At 42.3% G+C, this 27217-nt stretch overlaps 1 protein-coding gene across 2 annotated transcripts in view; it reads right to left on the bottom strand.

Annotated features, from left to right (window-relative positions):
• prkcaa (protein kinase C, alpha, a) overlaps positions 1–27217 on the bottom strand; it is a 154441-nt gene that overhangs the window by 77181 nt on the left and 50043 nt on the right. For both annotated transcript variants that reach the window (XM_029435608.1, XM_029435694.1), the window contains exon 3: positions 19617–19699. In XM_029435608.1, coding sequence (XP_029291468.1) covers positions 19617–19699 — 83 coding nt within the window. The remainder of the gene's footprint in view (positions 1–19616; positions 19700–27217) is intronic.

The raw sequence follows: 27217 nt of genomic DNA, 5'->3' as shown, positions 1-27217 counted from the left end.
CTATATAAATACATTTGATTTGATTTGATTTGATTCATCTTGAGGGGACATGCATGTGTGCATCTTATGAAAATCGACAAATAATTGAATGTATTTATTTCACTCAAAACCATGGGGGAAATGGGGACCATGAATGTCTTTACACCTAAATTTCCCTCGGGATCAATAAAGTATCTATCTAACTATTTATTTCATGACAATCTATCAAACAGCTGTTCAGCTATTTAATTATAGACAAGCGTAATGGTACCACTGTCTGGTCTTTTAGCCATGCTAGCTGCATGGCTAAAAACTAAAGGATATTTAATTCACAATGAACCTAAATAGACTGTTAGCAAATCCTGATAATAAATGTCGTCAATTACCAATCATACTAGTTACTGAACCATTTTCTGGCAAAGTGTCACTTAAAGATTCACTAGGGCAAGCTGTAATGTGCAGAAAATGAAGCCTGTAAATGAATGTACCCGACTACACATCACTGAGCACACTAGGTTGTCCATTAACACATCCTTTCGCCAAGATGTGGGTTGGCAGGGTTCACCCCTGTGGCTTCTTTCCCCTATTACAGCCTAATTGGGTCTTAATGGGAAATTTGAGACAGACTGGGTGGCGCTGCCCTACTAGAACAGTGGAGTGTTTCACCAAAAGCAATGATGGAGTCAATCACTAGGCTCAACGCAAGAAGGCAAACAAAGCCAGTGGGTGTTACATGTTGACTGAATGATGCAGCAAGGAGGTTGCCCTTTGGCTACTGGTTATAAGAGAGCCAATAGGATTGCTCTGATGTCAAATGCACAGACAGGTAGCAGTTTTGCATCATGTTGTGCAATAGAGTAGAATACTATCTGTATTTTTCTATGTGTTTTTTTGTGGCTGGTGTACTGTTTATAGCCGGTCCATGCATCTAATCCAGCAAACAATGAATAGTGTGTGCTGGAATGAACGCATCAGTATGCAGTGTATCCAGCTGTGACAAAGAAGGATGGTGACAACTGGATTGAGGTGATCAGTGCCGAGACATGATGTTGTTACAGATGAAAATGTTCTCACTAAGTCATTTGAAATAAACAGATGCATGATCTTGACAACACGGAATAAATATGCAATTTGTTGATAGATGGGGAGTAATTAATCACCCCCATTTTACATTCATAGTGATAAAAACAATGATTGTTGATGACAATGACCTTGATGAGGGTAATAAGGAACCAGACACAGATGTCTTCCTTTAATTTGTGGCAGCAGAACACATTCCTCCACCAATTTCACTCCCCACTCAGAGCTGTGTACTACTTTTCCAATAACCTCAGAGCACAGTTTCCTTGAACTAATCCCTACATTTTCAATTTTAGAATTTGCCCTGCACTAATCCCAGGTAGATTTAAATGTGAATCCACAGATCAAAAAACAGACACAAGACAGAAGGCTGATCAAAAGACTTGCAAGCAACCAGGAGATAGTGTTGAAAACAGAAGCACAGGGGGTTAGCACAGTGATGTCAGCTAATTAGCCAGGCTCTCCAATCCAGTTTAATTATCAAACAGGGCGCCAACCAGCCCCTGCTAATGAACAGCTTGGAAGGGTGAGGTCAAACAGGGGCTTCCCAGCAGAAGTGAGGGGTGGGAGAGCACAGGTGAATGATGACAAAGACTAGGGTCAGTCTCCATCCTCCATACATTGTTTAAGTCCCAATTAGATACATAATGAACATTTCGTCTCGTTGTCTATTAAAAATTGTATATTTATACTTTGAATATTTCAAATAAAAGCAAACAAGGACTAAAATACCACAGTAGTTTTGTACAGATGTGGTGCTGCAGCTAAATTTAACTCAATTTCACTTAAAAGAAAAAAAAGTCCAGTAAGCAAAAGTCAGACTACGTTATTGCACGTCTTGCAGCCTGTGTCACCATAAACAGACACCTGCAGGCTATAATGGGAGGGTGCTTGGTTTGTATTATGCATGTGTATATGTAATAGAGGAGCAGACTGGGTGGTGTTAAACACAGTACAAGAACAAAATTAATATGCAGATTCACATAACAAGCTTTAAAGTGATTTCCATTACAACAGTTACCATGTGCATGCAAAGAGCTCATTAATTAGTATAGTGAATAAACATAGTTGACAGTTATAATTGGCAGGAAATGGCAATACCATGTGAGCTGGGAAGCTGCTAAACTGTGATGCATGCATTCTGGAAACTCCCTTAGGCTATGAACATGCTTCTCTGCTTCTCCCTCCATTTGATCCCTCATACAAAGAACTCTATCTAATCTCAGAATGATAACTCAGGTTACACAGCAACACATTTATCTGCACTGTATTAGCCTGGTTACTGTATAACTGTACATGTAGCAGATCGGTAGTCAGATTTCTTGTAGAAGTGGTACAATATGGCGCCTCCTTCCTTCCGATACGTGTTTGGATTTTACAAATGCCTCACTGCTCAGCGGTGAAAACCAATTTAATTCAATTCTTACTTCACTTCAATCGGAATTCCCTCACAATCAGCTTCAGGCAATGCAATAAATATCAGCAATTTAGAACCAAAACAACTATTTATTTTATTTTATTGTATTATTTATTGTATCATCAAAGAGGCTGGGTAGCTAATACAGTCCACCTGCCTCCCACAGAGACGAAAGAGAGCCACCTGGTGTGACATTTGCAGCCAGAGAGAGAGAGAGAGAGAGAGAGAGAGAGAGAGAGAGAGAGAGAGAGAGAGAGAGAGAGAGAGAGCAGACAGAGACAGAGACAGAGAAGAGGAGAAGAGAGAGAGAGAGAGAGAGAGAGAGAGAGAGGAGGAGAGAGACGAGAGAGACAAGAAGGAGAGAGATGAGAGAGAGAAGAGAGAGACAGAGAGAGATAGAAGAGAGATGAGAGACAGAGAGATAGAGAGAAGAAGAGAAGAGCGAGATAGAGAGATAGTAGAGAGAGAGAGACAGAGAGGGAGGAGAGAGATGAGATCTCTAGGATATAGGAGAGATGTCTGAGAGAGAGAGATAGAGAGCGAAATAGAGAGAAGAGAGAGATAGAGGAAGTAGATTATTTATAGCAGAGAAAGAGAGAGATAGATAGAGAGATAGCAGATATTCGCGAGAGAAGTTCCTATATATATCGAGGACTAGAATATCGAGATATCTCAGATCGAGAGACATAGAAGCTGAGAGAGATACGCGACAGAGAGAGAGATAAGACAGAGAGAGATAAGAGAATAAGAGAGACAAGAGATAGTAGAGAAAGAGAGAAGAGATAGATAGAAGAGACAAGATACAGAGAAAGACAGAGAGAATACGAGAGACACACATAGATATCACTATACATAAGACAGAAGAGACCAAGACAAGATAAATAGAGACAGACAGACAGAAAGAAGAGAGAAAGAGAGAGAGAGAGAGAGAGAGGAGAGAGAAATGAGACACACTTATCGTCACTTCATCTCCCTCATTTCCTTCATTCACTTATCACTTAGACCCATCTGTTCTCCACAGGACTGAAAAACAGTGATGCTCTTAGACCAGTGGTCTTCACTATTTTTACGTGAGAGTCACATTGATAGGACAAATCTGTCATCCCACCCAGAACATACAATATGCAATGCAGCCAACCAATGCATTCAATACAAGCAGGATTACCTTAATACTGGGATGATGTTGTCAAACTCTGCAAACAATATTTCAGCTGAAGCCAAAAAACAGTCTTTCACAATGTTTGAGTCTGAGAAGGTTTGCTTTCTCAAAATGCCTCAGTTAATCGTTCAGCTGTATTAGTTGTCCTGTGTACGAGCCTTTGTTGTCCAGAAACAGAAGAAGAAAGCTGCTCTATTTGTTTTTACTAATTTCACTTCCACGTGCTTAAATTTCGTTTTTGGATGTGTCGTTTGGAAATGCGGCATGTAATGGTGAAACGAGTGAACCGGAGCCAAGCTAACGCGAGTATGAAGTGCCAGGTTGGTTGTAGTATCCTCCAATTTAAATGTTCAAATTTAGTGATATAAATTATATTTTAGCAAATGTCCATATTCATAATCATGCTTATGTTAACATATTTTTAATGACCTTAAGTTTATTTATTTCTATACTAGCCCACCATGTATCTACCCGTCCAAGAGCACATTCGCCATTGTCGTGCTGACAGACCGCCAAAACTGGCAACTCCTCAGTGAGTCAGTGTAGTGAGTCAACGCGAGCCACCAATTAAAGCTTGGCGAGCCGCAGGAGGCTCGCGAGCCGCGCAATGAGTGACACTGCTCTAAGGTAACAATTTACTTAACATCCAGCGTCAGATGAACCCTGATAGCAACCAAATTTCCCTCTGAATTCTTACCCATCACCCTCACTGGGAGGTGACATTTAAAAAGGGAGGTAGCAGGAGGCTCCTCCCTGCACCAGTTTTTGAGTCACCCTCTCTTGTGGTTAACCCGTGTGTGTACAGTATATCTCAAAAGTGAGTACACCCTTTAGATTTTTGCAAATATTCTGTTATATCCTTTCAGGGGATAACATTATCCTACTGAAACTTTGATATAACTTAAAGTAGTCAGTGTGCTGCTTGAATAACAGTATAGATTTATTGTCCTTTGAAAATTACTCAGTACACAGCTGTTAATGTCTAAACAGCTGGCAACAAAAGTGAGTACACCCCATAGTGAACATGTCCTAATTGTGCCCAATGATGTTGTTTTCCCGCCCTGGTGTCATGTGACTCGTTAGTGTTACAAGGATTCAGGTGTAAATGATAAGCAGGGCTGTTAAATTTGGTGTTTTGGGCACAATTCTCTCTGAATGCTGGACAACATGGCACCTCATGGCAAGGAACTCTCTGAGCGGCTGAAAAAAAGGATTATTGCGCTTCACAAAGATGGCCTTGGCTATAAGAAGATTGCCAACACCATGAAAATGAGTTGCAGCACAGTGGCTAAGATCATACAGCGGTTTTCCAGGACAGGTTCCACTCGGAACAGGCCTCGCCAGGGTCGACCAAAGAAGTTGAGTCCACGTGCTCAGCGTCATATCCAGAGGTTGGTTTCCAAAAATAGACGTGCGAGTGCTTCCAGCATTGCTGCAGAGGTTGCAGAAGTGGGATGTCAGCCTGTCAGTGCCCAGACCATACGCCGCACACTGCATCAAATCGGTTTGTATGGCCGTCGCCCCAGACAGAAGCCCCTTCTGAAACCGATGCATAAGAAAGCCCGCAAACAGTTTGCTGAAGACAATGAATCCAAGAACATGAGTTACTGGAACCATGTCCTGTGGTCTGATGAGACCAAAATAAACCTGTTTGGGTCAGATGGTGTCCGGCGTGTGTGGCGGCACCCTGGTGAGGAGTACCAAGACAAATGTGTTTTGCCTACAGTCAAGCATGGTGGTGGCAGCATCATGGTCTGGGGCTGCATGAGTGCTGCCGGCACTGGGGAGCTGCATTTCATTGAGGGACACATGAATTCCAATATATACTGTGACATCCTGCAGCAGAGCATGATCCCCTCTCTTCGGAAACTGGGCCGTAGGGCAGTTTTCCAACATGATAATGACCCTAAACACACCTCCAAGATGACAACGGCCTTGCTGAAGAAGCTGAAGGTTAAGGTGATGGACTGGCCAAGTATGTCTCCAGACCTAAACCCAATTGAGCACATGTGGGGCATCCTCAAGAGGAAGGTGGAGGAGTGCAAGGTGTCCAACATCCGTGCGCTCCGTGATGTCGTCGTGGAGGAGTGGAAGAAGATTCCAGAAGCAACCTGTGCAGCTCTGGTGAATTCCATGCCCAGGAGGGTTAAAGCAGTGCTAGATAACAATGGTGGTCACACAAAATATTGACACTTTGGGCACAATTTAGACATGTTCACTATGGGGTGTACTCACTTTTGTTGCCAGCTGTTTAGACATTAACAGCTGTGTACTGAGTAATTTTCAAAGGACAATAAATCTATACTGTTATTCAAGCAGCACACTGACTACTTTAAGTTATATCAAAGTTTCAGTAGGATAATGTTATCCCCTGAAAGGATATAACAGAATATTTGCAAAAATCTAAAGGGTGTACTCACTTTTGAGATATACTGTATGTGTGTTCGTGTTGGGTATCGTTTCCCCGGTTTCGATTCTGTTCATCGATTTCGGTTCTCATCGGTTCTTGGTTTCAATTTCTTTAAGGGGGTCACAATAGGTCATATTCTAAGGTTTTTGAAACCTGTAAATGAACTGCATACAGTTTAATTTGGTTGCTGTTTTTAAATAATATGATTCAATAACAATCTGTTCATTACTTTTTTCACAAGTTAGATCTGATAGGTGCAATTTTAGGTGTTACAATTTCCCCGGTCTCCCCTACTGTTACACTGAAACCTGTGACAAAGACAGAGTCCAACACATGGCGGGCTCTAAATACAATCAGCCAGCTGCCCGATCGTGGCACTGCTCGCAAAAGTAAAAAATAATAATAATGTCATTCAAATAAGTTTTCAGACCTTGCTTCACGAGCAACATAGGCCTACTGACGTCGCTCTGCTCGGTCGAGTCAGTCTCACAGTATCGGGGATGTGAGTACAGCACGCAGCGTGAAGACAGCGGCGGTCAATATGAACAAAATACGAGTTGAAATACTACGTAACATTTTTTGCGTGTTGGAGAAACTCATACGAATGGTGTTATACGAGGAGCAGCACTGCACTGAGACACTGAAGCGGCGAACAGCGGAGCAGAGAAGAAATCCTGCGGCCCATGGCGCACCGTCTCCTGTGCTCGCAACTCTTACTAATCTTCCCATAGTGCCAGAGACAAAACAAAACAAAATGTATCGCTTTGTGGAGCGTCATCCAGTCCAGAGAGAGTGCCAATGTGAGTGTTTAGGAAAAAAAATTATTTTCTTTTTTTGGCATTTTGGATTCGGTTCTAGTGTGTTCCAACCCTAGTGTGTATGCACAGCTATGCACACAGACATACTGTAAAATATGCAAGTAAACACAGAGCAGGATGTTTCTGAAAAGGAAATGTTTGAAAAGTGCTTCATGTGTGCATGTTCAATAATCTCCTAAATAAATAGCCGTGGCAACAGGTTGGTGAATTACCATTAAAGCAATAACTTTAAGGCTTTTTTTTCTTATGATCGTTTGACTTAAGAGTCATGTTGAATTTCAGTAACAGTATCTTCTACCCGTGTTAAATATTTCCCTACTCGGTACAGCTACGGTTACTCATTTTTAAAGAGTCATTGTCAAAACCCCTTCACATGGTACTAATGACACCCTGACAATGTGTTGAACCAAGCAAGGCAGTCTGAGTCTCTACGTGTCACCTAATTCTGTCACTGTTATTAAATTGCCAACTTTTAATTATACTTTACATCATATTAATCACATTTCCCTCCTCCCATCAATCCCTATTGTATTAGAAAAACTGTGCCACTCACACATCACAGTCCCTCATGGATGGACACACACAGGCCTGTTTATCAAAATGTTTAAAGCATTTTGGCATATAACAAAGAGCCTGAACGACTCTATCAACATCAGATAACCATCACTTTATTTCCCCCGACACACGCAAACACACACTTTGCAGCTGGCTACTTTCTAGTGAATATCCTTGTCTTGGACTAGAGCTACAGGAGTAAACGTGAGGTTACTAAGGTGAGGAAAGGCTTTGAAGAGAACAAAATGAAGCTATCATTTATCCAGACATGAGGTGTTGGGCTAGGCAAGGTTACTATTTTTAGAGAATAAATCACCACCCTGATTCCTCTTGGCCTTTCACTAAGCTGCTGAGTGCTGAGAGGGAGGGCAGGATGCCTCCACAGCTCACAGGGGGTTTTCCTTGCCGTGTTGTATCTGTTAACACATCTGTCCGATAGCAGAGCTGCAGATAATAGCTGACTTTTTCTTTTAACGTTGTCATAGCCCAAGTTGCCCTTTTAAATAACTATCATAACAGTGCTGTTCTAGTACTGTAGTGCCATGGAGCTTGGGTGCTCTTGTTCCTGCAATATATATGGACAAACTTGACAATATGTAAAGTCAAATGTGCAACTTTTCACTAGTTCAGCAGCTTATTTATTAAACATGTATGTCTGACAAAGCCTGCCGAAAAATGTTGTGTAATTACATCGGGAGCGAAGCCTCAACACTAACTGTTAAAGTAGTTGCCAGGCTTGCAACTAGGTATCAGCTTTTGGTTGCCTAAACTGAAAATATGGTTGCCATTTTTAGTCACCTCATATTTTAACTAATTAAGATACTACACAGTTATACGAAAGCTTAATAATGAATGTGAATTTGAATATTAAGTGCTTTTAACTTCATTGTTTAAGTTACCGTGATCCAGGCATTTGAAGTAACTGGAACCTAAGTCAAATAATAATAATAATTTGTAATTATTCTCATTCAAATCAAATGAAGAAACCCTCCTTGAGTCAAGGTGAGACCCACCTTTGCATACCATTGCTTGCAACATGTGTGAAAAAAGACAGCCTATAGGTGCTGGTGAAGACACCCAGTATGTGGCCCCTACTTATTAACAGCAGTCTAAGTCCCGCTGCGGAAAACACGCCTTTATGAACCCCCTGCTGCAAATTAGACCCAGTTATTTTGAGCCAATACAAACACACACTTACTAACACATACAAAAATGTGAACATACTGTAGGAAAATCCTTCAAGTAGGACTTATCACTTCTGTTGTGTTCAAGATTCCTAATGCTGGCAGTGTGACAGGGAGTCACCTGCAAGGGCATTTGTGATGTTCAGTTGTTACAGTGAATGCTGTTCACACAAGAATAGCTTAAAATTAACCCTAATTCAAGAAGACCCGCAATATTATTATCATTTCACTGGCATTGTTTGTATGAATGGAACATTTAGCGAATAGCACGGCCATAAAACACACTGAACTCAGTTTACAGTTTACCTTAGAGCCCTTTGAACAAACTCTCCTGCTAGCCTTTGCATACCTGGAGAAAACTGAGCTGCCATTTAAAACAGCACCCACACCCATGGACGCTGCAGAGATGTGTTCATTAGCATAGCCACGCACACATCTGCTGTGATTGACATCCACAAGGCCAGGAGAGGGCAAGGGGGGCTGTCACTGCTGTCACATCAGCTGCAAGACGACTGGACTGTTTACTACCTACTATTCCAACCTTTTCTCCAGCACGACAACAGGTAGGAAAAAAGAGCTGCCAGTTCATACGGTCATATTGCAAACACCAAACGCCATAATAAATTGGCCCATCAGACGTAGGCCATCTGTCAGGTGCTTGATGAATTAAAAGAACTTAACAAGATGTGTTCGCAAAAGTTATTTAATAGCCAAAGTTTTGGAAGAGTCTTTCTTCACTGTAATGAGCCAGCTGACAGTGGCTTGGCTGTAAAGCTTTGTGTGTGCGTGTGTGTGTGTGTGTGTGTGTGTGTGTGTGTGTGTGTGTGTGTGTGTGTGTGTGTGTGTGTGTGTGTGTGTGTGTGTGTGTGTGCGCATTTGGAGATTTAATTATGGACTGGAGGAATAGATACTTCTTTAACACAGACATGCATCCAGAATCCCAGTAATTACAACAGTGAGGCTCAGGTCTGAGGGGAGAAAGTGTTTGTTAAGGAAATATTTGCTGTGTCGACAACAGCGGCTTATGGTCAGAATGCCAGAAAGACCACTGGTCAGATGCACTATAGGGACTACCATCGCAGTACATGTTTGCTTCAGCTGCATTGATGCACAGAACTGATGTTTCATTACTCAATCCTGAATCCCAGCCAGACAATAATAGACTTGGTTCAGTACATTTTGTTATGATATAATTTATACAGTAATCAGCTGGATTGCAAATCAAGCAATCATCACATAGGTATGAGGTCAATGTTGAGTTGATAAATTGACCTTTTTGCACTGGTTTATACTAAAGTATATTAGTATATCTTATTTCAGTAAGAGACTGAAATACCTGCTCAGTTAATATCTTGTTTTTTCTTGCTTGTTGCAATGCAGGCAAAACTATAATTTTCCTTTGATGAATAACAAATACAAGTAGAGAGAACTCTCTCTAAGTCTCTTGAGATACAGAAGGGGAAGGAGAGAAGCTGAACTGTCTGTAACTTGTATTATTCTATTTCTGGGGTTCAGCTTCAGGCCTCGCTCTTCCATGCAAGGTCAAGTTTAGACTTCAGACCCTCTCGGCCTTCTATTTCAAGTGTTTTTGTGTGCGCTTGACATGCAGGACAGTTATAGCCCATCTGCCTGCTTGACAAGATCTTTTACACCACCACCCAAGATATTAGTTTGAACAGTGATGGTGTAAGCCAGACCCATGTTGATTACAATACAGTGACAATCAAATTTGTCATTAAAAACAAAAGGTAAGATAATGTCCAGAATTATGGATCACCAATCTCAAAACAGTGTGAAATATGCGAAGGTTTATTTTTGTAGCATATCGAGGTTATCTGAAATCGGAGACAGCCGAAGAAATCAATATAAAACATAACACTTGCTAAACCAGCGAGGGCTCCAAAATGATTAGGTTTCATCGTGTGCAGACGTGCACTGGTGAGGACAAACTCTCGTACTGCAGGAACTGTGACACCGAGCCGATTCAGGGTCAAGAGCAGTTCCACATCTCCCACGCGCTGGTCTTTAATAATACTTAGCATGGTTGGAGCAAGACTGACAACCAAATTCTTGCTGTAAACAAACCTCGCAGGGACTGATGGAATGCGTGTGTGTTTGTGTACTTCGGGTACTTAACTGTGTGCGACTTCAGTGCATCGTAAGTTTATGAGTATTTGTTTGTGTGTATATGCAACATGTGTATGTTTTTGTGTGCGTGTGCATGAGTAATTCTGGTTCCCATCATACTGAACAAACAGGGACGTGACTTTTTAGCCTTAAAAGCACAGTGCATTGTGGGTGTCACGCATACACAGTTACTAATCGGTGATGTAGAGATTTCTTGATGAACTGCCGTGATTTGCTCGTATGTCATGTCCAATTTCCCCCCGCCTGCCAAGAATACTTATGGCAGGTAAGTGATTTCTTGACACACAGTGAGACAATGCCCAGTGGGTGGGAAGTTGTTGCTTTCAGTTGTAAATTATAGGTGACATTAAAGAGCAATGATAACGGCAAAGAGTTGTTACAGTCAGTCAAGGAAAAATCAGTGGGAGAACAAAGCTGCATTGTGCTCTAGCTGGTTGTTCAAATTACAATAAAACTGTCAAACAGAGCTTTGTGTGTCCAGTATCTTTCAAATTGCCCAGTGTGAAGTAATCAAACTTGTATGCAACTGTAAACAGATCCACTGCGGTGCAAGCTTTGGTTGCAATGCATTTTAGTTGAGAAACTGTACTTATGGCTATTTTTTGGCTGATATCTCATGATTGTCAGTGTGAAATGGCAGCTCCAGAAAGAATCCCACTGATTCTGCCAGGTCTGAAATGGGCAAATGACCCTGCCACAGAGCCACTAGAGAGGCTTTCAAAGGGGCTCTCAGGCACTGATAATGACAAACTTACCCTATTGGCAGCGAAGAACGAGGCACAGCATCTCCGTTTGCTGGCCTCTCGACGCGTAAATTAGAACTTTTGTGTTTGTATGTGTGTCAGTGAGTGGAGGGAGCGCAAAACCTAAACTTAAGCACTTCACAAAGAAGTACAGGCTTGTATCATTGTACAAGTTTTAAATTATTGTATTCTTATAGTTTCTTCAATACATTCTGAGCTCTGAACGGAAATAAGAGTCTGCATTTACTGTCAAGCAACACATTTCTTTTACAAGAACAGTGTCAGTGTTGAGAGATCAAGCAGATGACAGCACAGGAGAATTTATCATAAAAAGTTGTTAAGGCCATGGAGATGTGTGCTGCAAAACAGGCCAATTTAATTATTCTCCAAAGGGAAACATTTCACCAGGAAGTGATCCGGCAGCTCCCAGTGCACCCAGCGATTTTTTTTTCTCCCCCACACACACAACACACACACACACACACACACACACACACACACACACACACACACACACACACACACACACACACACACACACACACACACACACACACACACACGAGAGAGTATGTGAGCACTTACATCCTTCTGCAGCGTTTCCCCCAAGCAAAGCCTTGATCAAACCACATTTCAGACAGGCACGTCACAGACCATTAGCAAAATAGACTCAAGATCTGTTAACGTTCATTAGGATCCCAGAGTGTATTAATATCATCAGCAATTCCAGCAGCCCAGGGGACTCTCCATCAACTATAAGTCAAAGATGATAATCAACAATGATATGTTTCCGAAGAAAAGTGACAAGACATTATCTCATATTTTCTTAAAAGGCTCAATTTGTCCTGCGACTCGAAGCGGCGTGGTATAGATTGAAGCAATTCATTTAGTAGTTTTTGATCAGTTAAAATGTGCAAAGAACAAAAACTCCAGTGTTGGACACATTTGAATTGTTCAAAACGTCCAAAACCTGTTTAAATAAGTGATAATTAAAATAATTGACTTCAAATCAAGTGGAGATTTCATCTTCAGCTATAAAACAAAATCCTCCCATATTGTGACAGCGGCAGACACAAGGAGTTCACAACTTCTGGAACACTGACAGCCTTACTGTGTAAATCAGTTGCTATTAAGTATGTAAATTATCAATTGGGACAGTTAAAAGTCAGATGACACTGAGTGATTCGATGACAGCAACAGACGCCACAACAGATGCCCTTTCTTTGGACACCACACTAAATTACAAATGTCAGTTAACATTTTGAAAAGACATTGTGAGCAACACGAGTTGAGCCTGTGTCCTTAGCTGCTCCCTGCTTCGTTTAAATCTAGAACATTCATTTGATTTGTATATCAAGAATATATATACATATATAAGGATATATAACAAATCCTCTGGGTTGACAGTAACCCAGCATCCAAACTGCAAGTCTTACTAAAAGCATTATTATTTCAAAGTAGTATCACATCAACTATAGTGCATACTGGTAAATATGGAAGAAACGTGGTTGGTTTTGTAGTGGAGTTTGGACTGTTTGATATCTTCACAATGAATGATTATCGACCCTGATGTGTGTAACTAAGCTGTGTGCATACAGCAAAAAAAAAGCTGTGTTCATATTTTTGTTTTCATAGTTAATAATGTCCGTTCTGTCAGAAATTGCATTTGCATTGCCATTTACTGTATGCACTGATGAGAATCAAAGAGGCTTGATGTCAATAGCTCATATAACGTGAGTGTTTACATGTCCACACGTGGCTAATAATAATGTGACTTCTATCATACAAATCACAGTATTTGAAGGTGACTCATCAACTAAACTGAATCTAGCTGTTGACATGAATCGTGTCTCAGCGGCAGTGTCCTGATAATCACATGAAGATAATTATGAAGTTGTGCAGATAACTTCATTAGAATTCGATAATTTTTCCGGCATCTAAGGAGGTTTCATATTCAAAGAATATTTTTCAGCAACACACACACACACACACACACACACACACACACACACACACACACACACACACACACACACACACACACACACACACACACACACACACACACACACACACACACACACACACACACAGGTTTAACTTGGATTCCCACATGTAATCTGCCAAGATGTATGTGCAAAGTTAAGGCTATTTTTGTCTGAATTAAAAGGCAGGGGGTTAAAACAAGCATCAAACAATAACATAACTTTAACACTGTTTTACACAGTGACAGCTCAAGAAACCAATTAAGATCCATAGTCCTGTGGCTGACTCTGCTTTCAGTGACAAAAGCTTAATAATATCCATACATATCATCAAGTGGGGGTATAAAGTAGGTTGTGTGAATGCCCATACACGTTTATATTAGCCTGTGTCCCCTCAGGAGAAAAAACGATTCTCATATATCAGTGATCTATCGTGTCTTTTTTGGCTAAAACACTGCCTAAAGTCATTTTTGTTAATAAAGGATGAGTCTCTGAGCCAAAACAGATGTAGTTTCAGTGAATCTACAGAAATCATCAGGAGAGTTTTACAAACAGGGTGTAGCAATGCATTACAGCAATCAGGCCTTAAGATCAAATACTGGATAGGATGCTTTTATTTTCTGGAAATTATATCTTCTTTCCATTTCCGTCTCCTTCCACTTCTTCTATCTATCTAAACTCTCCCCCTCTTTTTCACAGTCCAGTCTATCGCTAGATTTTAATTGCTCTAATTTTTTAACATGTAGGATTTTCACCTTCTTCTTTGATTTCTCATCTACCACGCTCTCCGAGCAACTGGTGTTTATGCAGATATCAGATGACAGGCTTTACACACTCCTCGATGACAATGAATACAACTTAGTGAAAGAGGCCAAACTTTATTAGACACACTATATGAGTAGAGTGTATTTGTTTATTCCCTGTAGAGGGAGGTGAGTACGTGTCTCCTCTCAGCAGTTTGCAGCTCTAGCTACCAGGCATAGAGATAATCCTATCTGGCACTTCACAGTAGGATTTGTATGTGGATGTCTTGTGTGTTTGAGTCTACAATGATCTCATTTTGCTGAAACAGTGCACCCTGACAGGGCTCCAGCACGACATGTCACCACTCACACACCAAAATAAAATCAGAGGACTAAGCAGATTTATGTAGCATCAGTTGTCTTTGTGAGCATGCTTCCTTGGAAGCAGTGCTTATGCCAAAGCTTCCATAGTGGCCTGTGCTAAAAGCGTGTGCAGGGATTTGGCTCAGTGTTGGGAGGTTGACATAAGCAGACACTGATGCAAAGGCCATTACCTCACACAGTCATAAGCAGCTAAATTTACACTCAGGCAAGCATTGAATGCTGCTACTCTGTAAGAGATGTAGACATAGAGATGTACATATATACATTTAGAAAAATTGGAATTCTGAGTACATCATTTTCAGGACAAAGCTTATTTTTTGCTTTCGAGATAAAAATAAATAAATAAAATCCTAAAGATATTTATAGAACAAGTTTGAACCTGTCTGCAGCATGGTCTGCAGCATGGTCCGCAAAGTGGTCTGCACAGGCATTGCTTTATTTTAGGGGATCAAGCAAAAAAAAAAAAAACATGGGCCCAAACCTAAAACTCTGAGGTCTAGTCCACACGTACACGTACACGTTTTTGGTTTTTTTAAACCTAGCTTTTTTAAACACTTTAGCCTTTCGAGTGTGGAATGTAGATCTGTCTGGCAAGGGACGTTTCCAAAATAGTGCTGGTTTTACCCTTGCTAACATGCTTTTTACATATTTACACATAAATGTACAGTTATTCTTCGACTATGTTAAGGAACATTTGCATCAGAATGTGCTACAGAGGTCACTTACTGCTCACGACACAGTTCTGCCACCAAGCTCGCCAATCAGTGTGTGTGTGTGTGTGGATTTTTTTTTAAACAGTGCTTGTGTGGACAGGATTTTCTTTGAGAACTAAGGAGGAATAAGCCAGTTTTTTTTAAATACCTCTGTACGTTTGGACTAGGCTTAAGGTACAAAAAAGAGAGAGAGAGAAAGAAAAAAAGAAGAAAAAAAAGTCTGAAAAGATTTCAAGGTGTTATATACAACTTCTGGGCCAGAACAGGCCTGTTTCAAAGAACTGGCCAACACCCTTTGCTTGAAGGAAATTGACTAAAAAAACAGATGAAAGGCTACATTGCCTGTGACAGCGAAAGATGCCTGTGGCGCAGATGATGTAATTTTGCCCCAATCCAGTTTAATCTTGTTTTCAATTCAATTCCCAAGAAGAGTTCTTGTTATGAGACGTTGTACATCCCGAGTCTTGTCACCAGAACACCTGCTGGAGTCTGACAAAACCATCTCCTCCTGTGTGATTTGCCCTTTTAAATATTAGATCACTGCTGCCTACAGCATTACTCATTAATATTACAAATTAGATTTTTCTCAGATTAACTAAAGGCCTGTTTAGACCTTATGCCTGCAACCCTTCAACTGAGTGATTCAGAGGCTATTGTGAAGAAGAAGAAGAAGAAGAAGAAGAAGAAGAAGAAGAAGAAGAAGAAGAAGAAGAAGAAGAAGAAGAAGAAGAAGAAGAAAAGAAGAAGAAGAAGAAGAAGAAGAAGAAGAAGAAGAAGAAGAAGAAGAAGAATTTTCTGGGTGTCTGTTTGAGATTTGCCAGGCTGCCATGTCACCCTCAGGTCAGTTGTGTCTGATTCCAAGCAGAGTAGACAGAAAAGGCACTGTGCTACTGCTTAACGCTGTTACTCTGTCACAGATATCTGTGCACTGAACAGCCCAGAGCAGCTAGGGGTGTGTGTGTGTGTGTGTGTGTGATCAGAGGGGAAATCAGTGCACAAAGACTAGTAGATTGCCCCAGGTCATTTGTGTTGCACTGGTTAAGTGGACATCAATGATGCAGCAGCCACACACCCACACAAAAACAAGCACATCAAACCTCTTAGTTTCATCTGCTGAGCCCCTGTAGTGAAACGGGAAGCTCTTGCATTATTGATGCTCTTGTCCTGTAAGGCACTGAACTTACTTGACCTGCTGGTAACGTTACACCGTGCAGTCAAATGAAAACAATTTGTTAAAGTAAGTGCTTTAATCAGACTAATTGACACTAGCATGGAATGTGCTTACAAGTGATACTATTACCGATTTCTACAAATTATCCCTTTAAAAAGGTCAAAATGTGATAACCGTGGTTACATGGCCAAACTAATAACAATAATTGCACATGCAATTTAAATTTCACAGAGCATTTAGTAATTGCTGTAAAGGTCTAAAGACATCAACCAAAGAGCCTTTTTCATTCTCAAGAATGTTCTGCTGTTGAATGTTATACTCCACTACACTGTAAGCAGTATTATGGTGTCCAGAGGCAGACAGCAGACTACCAGAACTAACTTGACATGTTGTTCACATGCTCCTAATACATCATAAAATACAGAAAATAACATTGCTCTGCACACACAATTACCTCTTACATGAGAATTTCAACAATAATGTAAAATGTGTCATGAGATACCGTAATTTGGTGGTTTGTGCAACACGCCTGCAACCAGACAGACTGGTTCAAGTGTTAGTTCTCTCCTCAAAGACGACACACTCAAGCTGAATCTTAAACTGCACCACCGAATGTGCCCTGTGGCAAACTACTGAGCAATTCTAGCAGTCTACCCTGCCCTTGAAACAACACCCTGAGGCTGTGAGGAACAATGTATTCATGGTAATCTTGTCCCGTCTAACCAACGTTCGCCGCTCATGATGAGAGCTTCTGAAAAGATCTGGGGGTTCTTGTTGGCATCTTTGTGCACACTTTATTTCCTCCGGTAGGGGAGTTATAAAACACAGACATGAGTCATAAAATGCAGGTAGCCTGGATACTGCAGATCTTCAGGATATTTGTTGGCCATGGGAGTTATTGCCTTTCTGGATTGCACGCCCGGGAGGCAGCAAGCCATGTAATATGTGTGGTTGCCCCTGGCAACAGTACCGTGAGTACCAGTAAGTGCACAAAAATGTATATTAAAAACGGAGCATCAAATATTCCAATATGGTAAGAGATAACGTACTCATGTATTCTTAAAAGAGATTTGGTTTGTGGTGGCCATGTGGTCACATGAATTAATCTCATAAAACCACACAGAGTGCCTGCATGGACAAAAGGCGGAGAATCATTTAACACTCTGGCGCCCTAAATGAAGTCTGCTCTAGTCGGATTAGATTTCTACACATGAGTTCCTCTTCTGTGAGGGACTGTTAGTAATTCAAATTAGTACATAGTATGACACATTGCATTAATGTAAAAGGGTAAAAGGGCAAGTCTACTAGTGGTGGGTTTTGTATTTCTGAAAGGAAACTGACATTTGGATGTTGGATGAACATTAACAAATAAAATAACCTCAATTCAAAAAAAAAAGTAGAACTTTGCTTTGAATAAAAAAGATCTTTAATGTATCAAACAGGAATGAATGAGGAGCTTCTAGCAAAGATGTACTCGTGCGTTCTGTGCAACACATTAATTGGGTAACAGGGCTCACTGCAACACACAGATGTCAAAGGTCAATAAAGTCAACTGTCCCTTCACTACTCTAAACCCCAGTGGCTCGAATCGAGAATCCTCCGGCTCAAACTATTTTCTGCTGTTACGGCTTCCGTGTCATCCGTGGAGTGTTCTATTTTCAGATTCTGGGTTGATGATCTTGAATGACACACTGACATATCTCCAGTTACAGAGGTCAGGCTGTGCTGCTGAGAGGCTATGCATGCCCGGCAGGCAAGCAGGCATGTAAATGGAGTTTCACACTTAGCAAGCAGGTAAGTTGTGGCTGATGGCACATAGCCGATATGAGCAGCCGATGAAGAGGTGAATAGGAGACCTCAATGTGTCATACAAGAGCTGATATTTATCAAGCATCTTAAATGAAATCGATGGTCTAATAGAATCATTTTGGTAACACTTTCTATGATGCCTATAGTGCATTATAAACATACTTATAAGTCAGATGCTCATAGCACTGTATAATAATAGGTATAAGCACAAGATTTATAACACATTATAAAGCATTTTATAATGACTTATAAAGTCTATTAAAATATAATTTCATATTTAGTGATTACTCAATTTTTAATGCATTTATTGTTTGTAGCAGAAAACTACAGAAGAAGCTAAACTAATTAAAAATTAGCATTTCCACAGTGTGCTTAGTAAAACTGGAATGTTACAATTGTATCTATGGTCTTGTTTTTCTTCTTGGTATTAACATTAATTCAAGCAACCAGTGATAGTACTGTTTGCGTCTCTTGGTCTGGCCCAGACAGATGTGGGTGTGTTGGCTTTGGGCACCACTCCTACATTTCCCATCTGTCACGGTGCCAGAGCAGCTCATTGTTAAAGGCACAGCCAATGGACTTTTCCATGAACTCAGTCCTGCTGAGTGAAATATAATGAATATTTAGAGTTATACTATGAACTCCATTATCCCTCTGGGGTTACTGTCAGTATGTTATGATGTCACGACCTGCATTTCAAATATGTTTAGTTTGTAGGAAAGAATATTGACTTTGATTGCGATACTACAGGGAGAGAATAATCTCAAATTCAGTTCATTTTAAGGGGTTGGAGACAGTGACTCACTAAGTGCAATATTTAAATCACAGTGACTCCACTGGAATATTAACATTGGATGAATTGAATTAGCCACCTGCTGCTGCTGTGATTCAATCATGAGTCGGCTGAATTTAACATTGTAATGTCCTTCTTTGAATAGATACTAGCAAACAGAAATATTAGAGCTCTTCTTTTGAGATCTATTGAAACAAAGATGATTTTAGTGTGAGTCAGTTTGCTGTGATCAATATTTAGCTTTAACAAAGAGTGCTGATTTTATCATTTCAACCTTCTATATGTTGTGTAAACTGAAACTTGATGTTGGTCAGAGGAAAAGGAAGTTTCCATTTTCCTCTACCTCCTCTGCCACAGTACACTCCCTAATGTCAAAAAGAGCAAGGGTGTTCAGAACAGAGACAAGGCCTGGTTGATACGACTGCATATTGGTGACAATGCGTAAGCACTTCAGTGTAATGACAGGAAAGACACGTCCTCACCGACAAACACGTGAGAGGCAACAGCTGGGCTTTGGTTACTTACGTCTGTGTCGGGCCCCTTATCTGCCCCTGGGCAGCAGAATGTGACTAATTCATGGCACCTCTTGTGGACCACAAAACAGCAAACTGCAGGGGAAGAAAAGACAGACGGAGGGAGGGAGAAAGACAAGAAAGAGAAAAAGTGAGAGGGTTAAAATACAGTGTATCATTGTTAATTGATATGTAGAGACAGCAAAAAGAGAAAGAGATCTGATAACACTGAGAGGGATTGAAAAAACACTGATGTCTGGGCTAGGCTCTTTACCATGAGTCCAGATGGCCAGTCCTGACTGCTCTTATTGCAAAGTACAGTGCCACCTCGTCACTGACATGACAGGAGCTAAGGCAGACATTGCATACACACACACACACACACACACACACACACACACACACACACACACACACACACACTTTTGCATGCGCATGGAGCACATTCCATGCAAACAAACACATCCTCACAACTGACACAATCGCTGAACATATATTCACAAGGAACGCATCCAGGCCTACACACTGTGAATACATCCGCACCTACACACTGTCAGAGCTCACAGTGTCAATCTTATGGTCTAAGTGCCAGGTGCACTGTAGTCTGCAGCCAAGCAAGCAGCAGACTGAGGAGGAAGGCCTGATACTGGCTCTCAAAAAACGTCTAAAAGCAAGACGAGACAGGGTGAGGGAGGCTTATTGTGCGAGCTGGCCGCTATACATAGCAGAAACGGTATATTCTCACTGTTCTGTCTGTGCACAGCCACCTCATGTGTTCACCATAGATGTGTCTACATACTGTAAGTGTTATTTCTGTTCCTTTTTCATTTTGATAGACATGAGCGCCCCCCCCCCCCACCCCTTCTTCCCAGGACTTAATGTTTTCAATGCAGACACTCGCGGCATGAGATGAAAGCGTCTGAATTTGCGGTTTTCAATAGTCTCCACTTAGCACTGAGTGACCCTGAGTAGACTCCATTAGTGGTTTGTGTTGCATCAGTGATGTGATGCATTTTCAGAGACCTTGCATTATTTTCAGTTTTTACCATTTCACTACTGTTTCAGCAGCGAAGCAAAGTAGTGTGCGGTGTGTCCTCGTCTCGCACTCTTGTACATGCGTCCATCTACAGTAACCTCTCGTCTTTCCACTGCATCGCTCTCAAACAGCTCCACTCAAACACCAATAGCTGGGTACTTAAGATGAGCTGTGATGGCCACCGTGGCTGAACAGACATAGGGGGGGGAAAGCCTGTCAGAGAAAAGCCAGACTTCATCAACAGATAATCCAAAAATATTCACATGAACCCCCCCAAATTGAGTTTGATTGTCAGGTGACTCAAAACAAACAAATGTAGGTTTCACCCAAATCAAACACCCTCTGCGATTGTTTGTCACTGTTATCATCTGGACCACCTCAAAATCTACTGGTCCATTCATGCATTATGGTCCATTGTTACCAGTTAAATAACCGTTGATGATTCCTCAAAAAAAATAATCATGATTTAAACATGCAAACACAAACTGAGTGATGACAGCGCTGCTGTTGAGATTATAACTTCTGATCACTGTTGTTTTGGATCGAGTCAAACCATCTACACCCATCCACCATCTGTCCTGTCACAGAGCTGCCTCCCCTGAAATAATCATGAATAAAGACCGATATTTATGACATAGTGCATGTGTGCACTACTCGTTGAGAACATATTTTGCATTTCTAACTTTATTAGATTTTACTGAAATGTGAGTCATCCTTTGAAAATCAAGACTCCTTTTTGATAAAGCTTATAGTTAGGGCTGGCTCAGGTTTGCCTTGGATGAGCCCCTAGTTATGCTGCTATAGGCTTAGACTGCCGGGGACACCTCCCTGCTCTCTTCCTTCTCTTCCTCTCTCCTCCCCTCCCTCTCTATCTGTATGCATTTATGTAAATGTATGTTACTAACTCATCATCCGGGGCATCATCCACAGAGTGTCTGTCTCTCATGTGGCAGGTTGCCACTGATAAAGTTTATGTCAGGAATCGTGGCTGCGCCTGCTGCCCTGGTCCTGCTGGACACCGGGAATAAGAATGGTTCAAAAACGACTTCATGAAAGAAAGGGAAAGGAAAGGAGAGACCCTGCCCGGAGGAAGCCCGGGGCCCCCGTCTGGAGCCAGGCCCAGAGGGAGGGCCCGACAGCGAGCGCCTGGTGGCCGGGTTTGCCACGGAGCCCGGTCGGGCACAGCCCGAAGAAGCTACGTGGTGCCTCCCATCCATCCATCCTGTGGGCCCACCACTCATGAGAAAAAACGCTGGGGTCGGGTGCGCTGTCACACGGGTGGCAGTGATGGTCAGGGACCTCGACGGACCAGACCCGGGCAGCAGAGGCTGGCTCTGGGGACGTGGAACGTCACCTCTCTGTGGGGGAAGGAGCCGGAACTAGTGCGGGAGGTGGATCGCTACCAGTTAGATTTGGTGGGGCTTACCTCCACGCAGAGTCTTGGCTCTGGAACCATACTCCTGGATAGGGGTTGGACTCTATTCTTCTCCGGAGTTGCCCAAGGTGTGAGGCGTCGGGCCGGGGTGGGGATAGTGGATGGAGTTTATCCCGGTGGACGAGAGGGTCGCCTCCCTACGCCTTCGGGTTATGGAGGGGGAAAACTCTGACTGTTGTTTGTGCCTATGCCCCAAACCGCAGTTCTGAGTATTCGGCCTTCTTGGAGACCCTGAATGGAGCCCTGCAGGGGGCTCCAGTAGGGGACTCCGTAGTCTTGCTGGGAGACTTCAACGCACACGTGGGAAACGATGGAGACACCTGGAGAGGCGTGATTGGGAGGAAGGGCCTCCCTGATCTAAACCCGAACGGTCGTTTGTTGTTGGACTTCTGTGCTAGTCATGGAATGGCCATAACAAACACCATGTTCGAACATAAGGATGCTCATAAGTGCACGTGGTACCAGAGCACCCTAGGCCAAAGGTCAATGATCGATTTCGTAATCGTATCATCTGATCTGAGGCCGCATGTTTTGGACACTCGGGTGAAGAGAGGGGCGGAGCTGTCGACTGATCACCATCTGGTGGTCAGTTGGATCAAGGGGTGGGGGAAGACTCTGGACAGACCTGGTAAACCCAAACGGGTAGTGCGGGTGAACTGGGAACGTCTGGAGGAAGCCCCTGTCCTGGGGATCTTTAACTCACACCTCCGGCAGAGCTTTTCAGCCATCCCTGTGGAGGTTGGGGGCATTGAACCTGAGTGGGCGATGTTCAAAACCTCTATTGCTGAAGCTGCGGTGATGAGCTGTGGTCTCAAGGTCTTAGGTGCCTCAAGGGGCGGTAACCCTCGAACACCGTGGTGGACCCCGGTGGTCAGGGAAGCCGTCCGACTGAAGGAGTCCTTCCGGGTTATGTTATCCGGGAGGACTCCGGAAACAGTTGCAGGGTATCGAAGGACTAGAAGGGAGGCAGCTTCTGCCGTGTCAGAGGCAAAGCAGCGGGTGTGGGAGAAGTTCGGAGAACTGCAAGGATCCTGGAGGGGGCCTGGGAGTACGCCCATCCGGTCTACATGTGTTTTGTGGATCTGGAGAAGGCGTATGACCGGGTCCCCCGGGTGATACTGTGGGAGGTGCTGCGGGAGTATGGGGTGAGGGGGTCACTTTTGCGGGCCATCCAATCCCTGTACGCCTAAAGCGAGAGTTGTGTCCGGATACTCGGCAGTAAGTCGGACTCGTTTCCCGTGAATGTTGGCCTGCGCTTTATCACCAATCCTGTTCGTGATTTTCATGGATAGGATATCGAGGCGTAGTCGTGGAGGAGAGGGGTTGCAGTTTGGTGACCTGAGGATCTCATCGCTGCTCTTTGCAGATGATGTGGTCCTTATGGCATCATTGGTCTGTGACCTTCAACAGTCACTGGATCGGTTCGCAGCCGAGTGTGCAGCGGTTGGGATGAGGATCAGCACCTCCAAATCTGAGGCCATGGCTCTCAGCAGGAAACCGGTGGATTGCCTACTCCGGGTAGGGAATGAGCCATTACCCCAAGGGAAGGAGTTCAAGTACCTCGGGGTCTTGTTCGCGAGTGAGGGGACAATGGAGCGAGAGATTGGCCGGAGAATCGGAGCAGCGGGGGCGGTATTACAGTCACTTTACCGCACCGTTGTGACGAAAAGAGAGCTGAGCCAGAAGGCAAAGCTCTCAATATACCGGTCGATCTTCGTTCCTACCCTCACCTATGGTCATGAAGGCTGGGTCATGACCGAAAGAACGAGTTCACGGGTACAAGCAGCCGAAATCGGTTTTCTCAGACGGGTGGCTGGCGTCTCCCTTAGAGATAGGGTGAGAAGCTCAGCCATCCGTGAGAGACTCGGAGTAGAGCCGCTGCTCCTTTACGTTGAAAGGAGCCAGTTGAGGTGGTTTGGGCATCTAGTAAGGATGCCACCTGGGCGCCTCCCTAGGGAGGTGTTCCAGGCACGTCCAGCTGAGAGGAGACCCCGGGGAAGACCCAGGACTCGGTGGAGAGATTATATCTCCTCACTGGCCTGGGAACGCCTCAGGATCCCCCAGTTGGAGCTGGAGGATGTGGCCCGGAGAAGGGAAGATTGGGGTTCCTTACTGGAGCTGCGGCCCCCGCGACCCAATCCCGGATAAGCGGTAGACGATGGATGGATGGACACGACATCTATTGCACGTCTGTCCGTCCTGGGAGAGGAATCCCTCCTCAGTTGCTCTCCCTGAAGTTTCCTCCATTTTTCCCCCTTTAATTATGGGGTTTCTTTTAGGAAGTTTTTCCTTGTGCGGTGTGAGGGTCTAAGGACAGAGGGTGTTGTAACCTGTACAGTCTGTAAAGCACACTGAGACAAATGTATAATTTGTGATATTGGGCTATATAAATACATTTTATTTTGATTTGATCCTCGTATCACACATTTTGAGTCATAACTCAAAGGAAATAATTTCTGTCTTGTCGAAATGCACATTATCACCAAAAATGTGTTGAGTCTGGTCCATAAATATTACATTTGGCTTACATGTCTGCATAAATTGGAAGGTTAATGCATATTTTATACTGTATATTATATTACCTATTGTCTAATGGCCATTGGTCTTCAGGTTCAAATTATGCAAAAACCATTAGTGAGCCTCATCTGTTCTTTCAATGGTCATCAATGTTCTGTTCTCCGTTATCACAGAAGTTCTGCTTGTTTGTTTGCAGCCACTTTCCTGCACAGAAAACCTGTGTTGTTAGCATTCTGCATACATACTCTGCATCCGTCTGAAACCCCCCCTGATGTGACAAAGAAATCAATATGTATGTGCCTACAGCTGTAAGAAATATCAGTGTTCAGCAGGGAATTGGCATTTTCATTGCCCTGCTAGAAAACAATATGATAGAAAAATATAAACATGAAATGCATTTACTACAGTGCATTTATGTTCAAAATACTGGAAATTAACTGGTTAAATACATCTATCAGAACATGTAGACACATGTCCCTTACACTGCATATGGCTTTTCAGTGGAAGGTTGTTTGTTATGTGGGTAGCAGGTTAAACAGTGTCACACACAGTGCGTATTGTTTAGATGTCCGCTCCAGATACCAGTTCTATGGTGAAATTGCCGTTCTGGTTGCATCAAGAATATTTTATAAACATGTTTTTGCAAGAGATCTATCAGAACATTTAATGAATTCTAAGAACTTGGCAGGGACGAACGATGTTTTTATTTCGAGCATGAATGCTCTTCATCTCCGGCACCATGGCTACAGTTCTCCAGGAGTTGTTGTTGTTGTTGAGCTAATCCACTTTCACAGCTAAAGATTTCACAAGTAAGGGATTCAATAACTGCAGCACTGTGGTCACAACAAGCCAGCTTCTCTATAAAGCTAACCTTGAACCTTGAATCATGATGTTACAGTCTGTAATTTGATATAAACAAACAAACGTAAATATATGCCGTAGTTTTGACTAGATCTGTATTGCAGGAAGAAACCAGTGTGTTGGTATTCACATGAACTTTGTTGGTATTTGCATAATTTTCTAAACATTTCATTTCCACTAAAAGTCATAGAATATGTCAAAAAAGTATTCTTAGTAAAGTAGGTCAAAAAGATTTATTTTAAAAAGTCAAAGTGTAATGTGTCATAAAAAATGGCATGGAAAAAGTATTCTAAAATGTACATATGTCATACAAAAAAAAGAATTAGAGTCCTAGTATACTATGCCATAAAAATGGCATAGTATCGTTTGTCATAAAAAAGTCATACAATAAAATATAAAAAAATGTCATAATATAATATATCATATGAATGTCATAAAGAAATTGTCATAAAAAGTAATTTAAAAAAGTCACAGTATAGCATACCGTGAAAAAAGTTGCATGTACTTTCATAAAAATCAATACGACCCCCACACACATTTCATTTCACACCACCACAACTCAACCCCTTCTACCTCCTCATTCCTCATAGGAGACATCGGTTAGTACGGTCAATAACCAACATGAAACTATGACCCATAACTCACACCTCCGCCAAACCAGACAGGTCATAAATATCACTGACTCAGTGCCTCCATAATGCATCCAACAGTAAATAGAAGTGTGGATAGCCCTGATTCACACCAACACCCGCCAGCACTGCTTTTTCCAGAACTTTGACTCGTATCTATTGAAGTAGTTTGAGCTTCCTTATGGAGTGATAGTTTCCTTTTCCGTTTAGACATCAGTACTCATCAGCATCAATCGATTCTCATTGAAACTAGCTCTTCTATCATTAGCACTTCCTTTACAACATTGCTCATGTGAAATGCCCACCAGACATGTGCATTCAAGATTCAGTAGCTTACAGAAAAAAGATTTTATGGAGGTGCACATAAAAAGGAACACTATTTTATATCAACCATCAGTATGTGATAGACAAAGAGAGAGGAAAGAAGGAAAGGGTATAAATGTGAGCTACAGAAGTGAAGTGAAATAAAGAAAGGGGTCGGTTGAGGCCGAAGATGAAGGAGGTCGAAACTCTTCGTCTTCTGCTGTTATAATTAGAGCTCGGCTGCCTGTGACTGGTTCTCCCAGTGGTGTAGTTCTGGGGCAACACAAACATCACCTCTGACGCCATCTTAGTGGAACATCTCCATTAGGAGGCAAAGGCATCAAGCTAGCTTCATAGTAACTGCATTACTGTGACAGAAAATATTTTACTCTATATTTCACCAGTGGTGAGTATTGATTAGTCTATTAATCAAGCATATTTATCTTAGTAAAAATAAAAAAAATAAAATGAAGACTGAGTACATTAAGGGGCGGTTGTGGCTCAGGAGGTAGAGTGGTCGTCCACCGGTTGGAAGGTTGGTGGTTTGATCCCCAGCCCCTGCAGTCAGCATGTCGAAGTGTCCTTGGGCAAGATACTGAACCCCAAATTGCTCCCAATGGACTGGCCAACGATGTGTGAGTGTGTATGAATGGTTACACTACTGAAGAGCTGGTGTGCACCTTGTATGGTAGCCTCTGACTGTATGAATGTGTGTGAATGACATGTGATAAAGTGCTTTGAGTGATCGTAAAGATTGGAAAAGCGCTATATAAAAGCAGACCATTTACATTAGGAGTGATGGTGGTCAGCTTCTATTAGAAGCTGTTGATATT

This window comes from Cottoperca gobio, chromosome 1 (genome assembly GCF_900634415.1).
Source record: "Cottoperca gobio chromosome 1, fCotGob3.1, whole genome shotgun sequence".
Lineage (NCBI taxonomy): Eukaryota > Metazoa > Chordata > Actinopteri > Perciformes > Bovichtidae > Cottoperca > Cottoperca gobio.
Note: the sequence above shows the minus strand (reverse complement) of the source record. Positions and strands in the feature narration are given on the sequence as shown.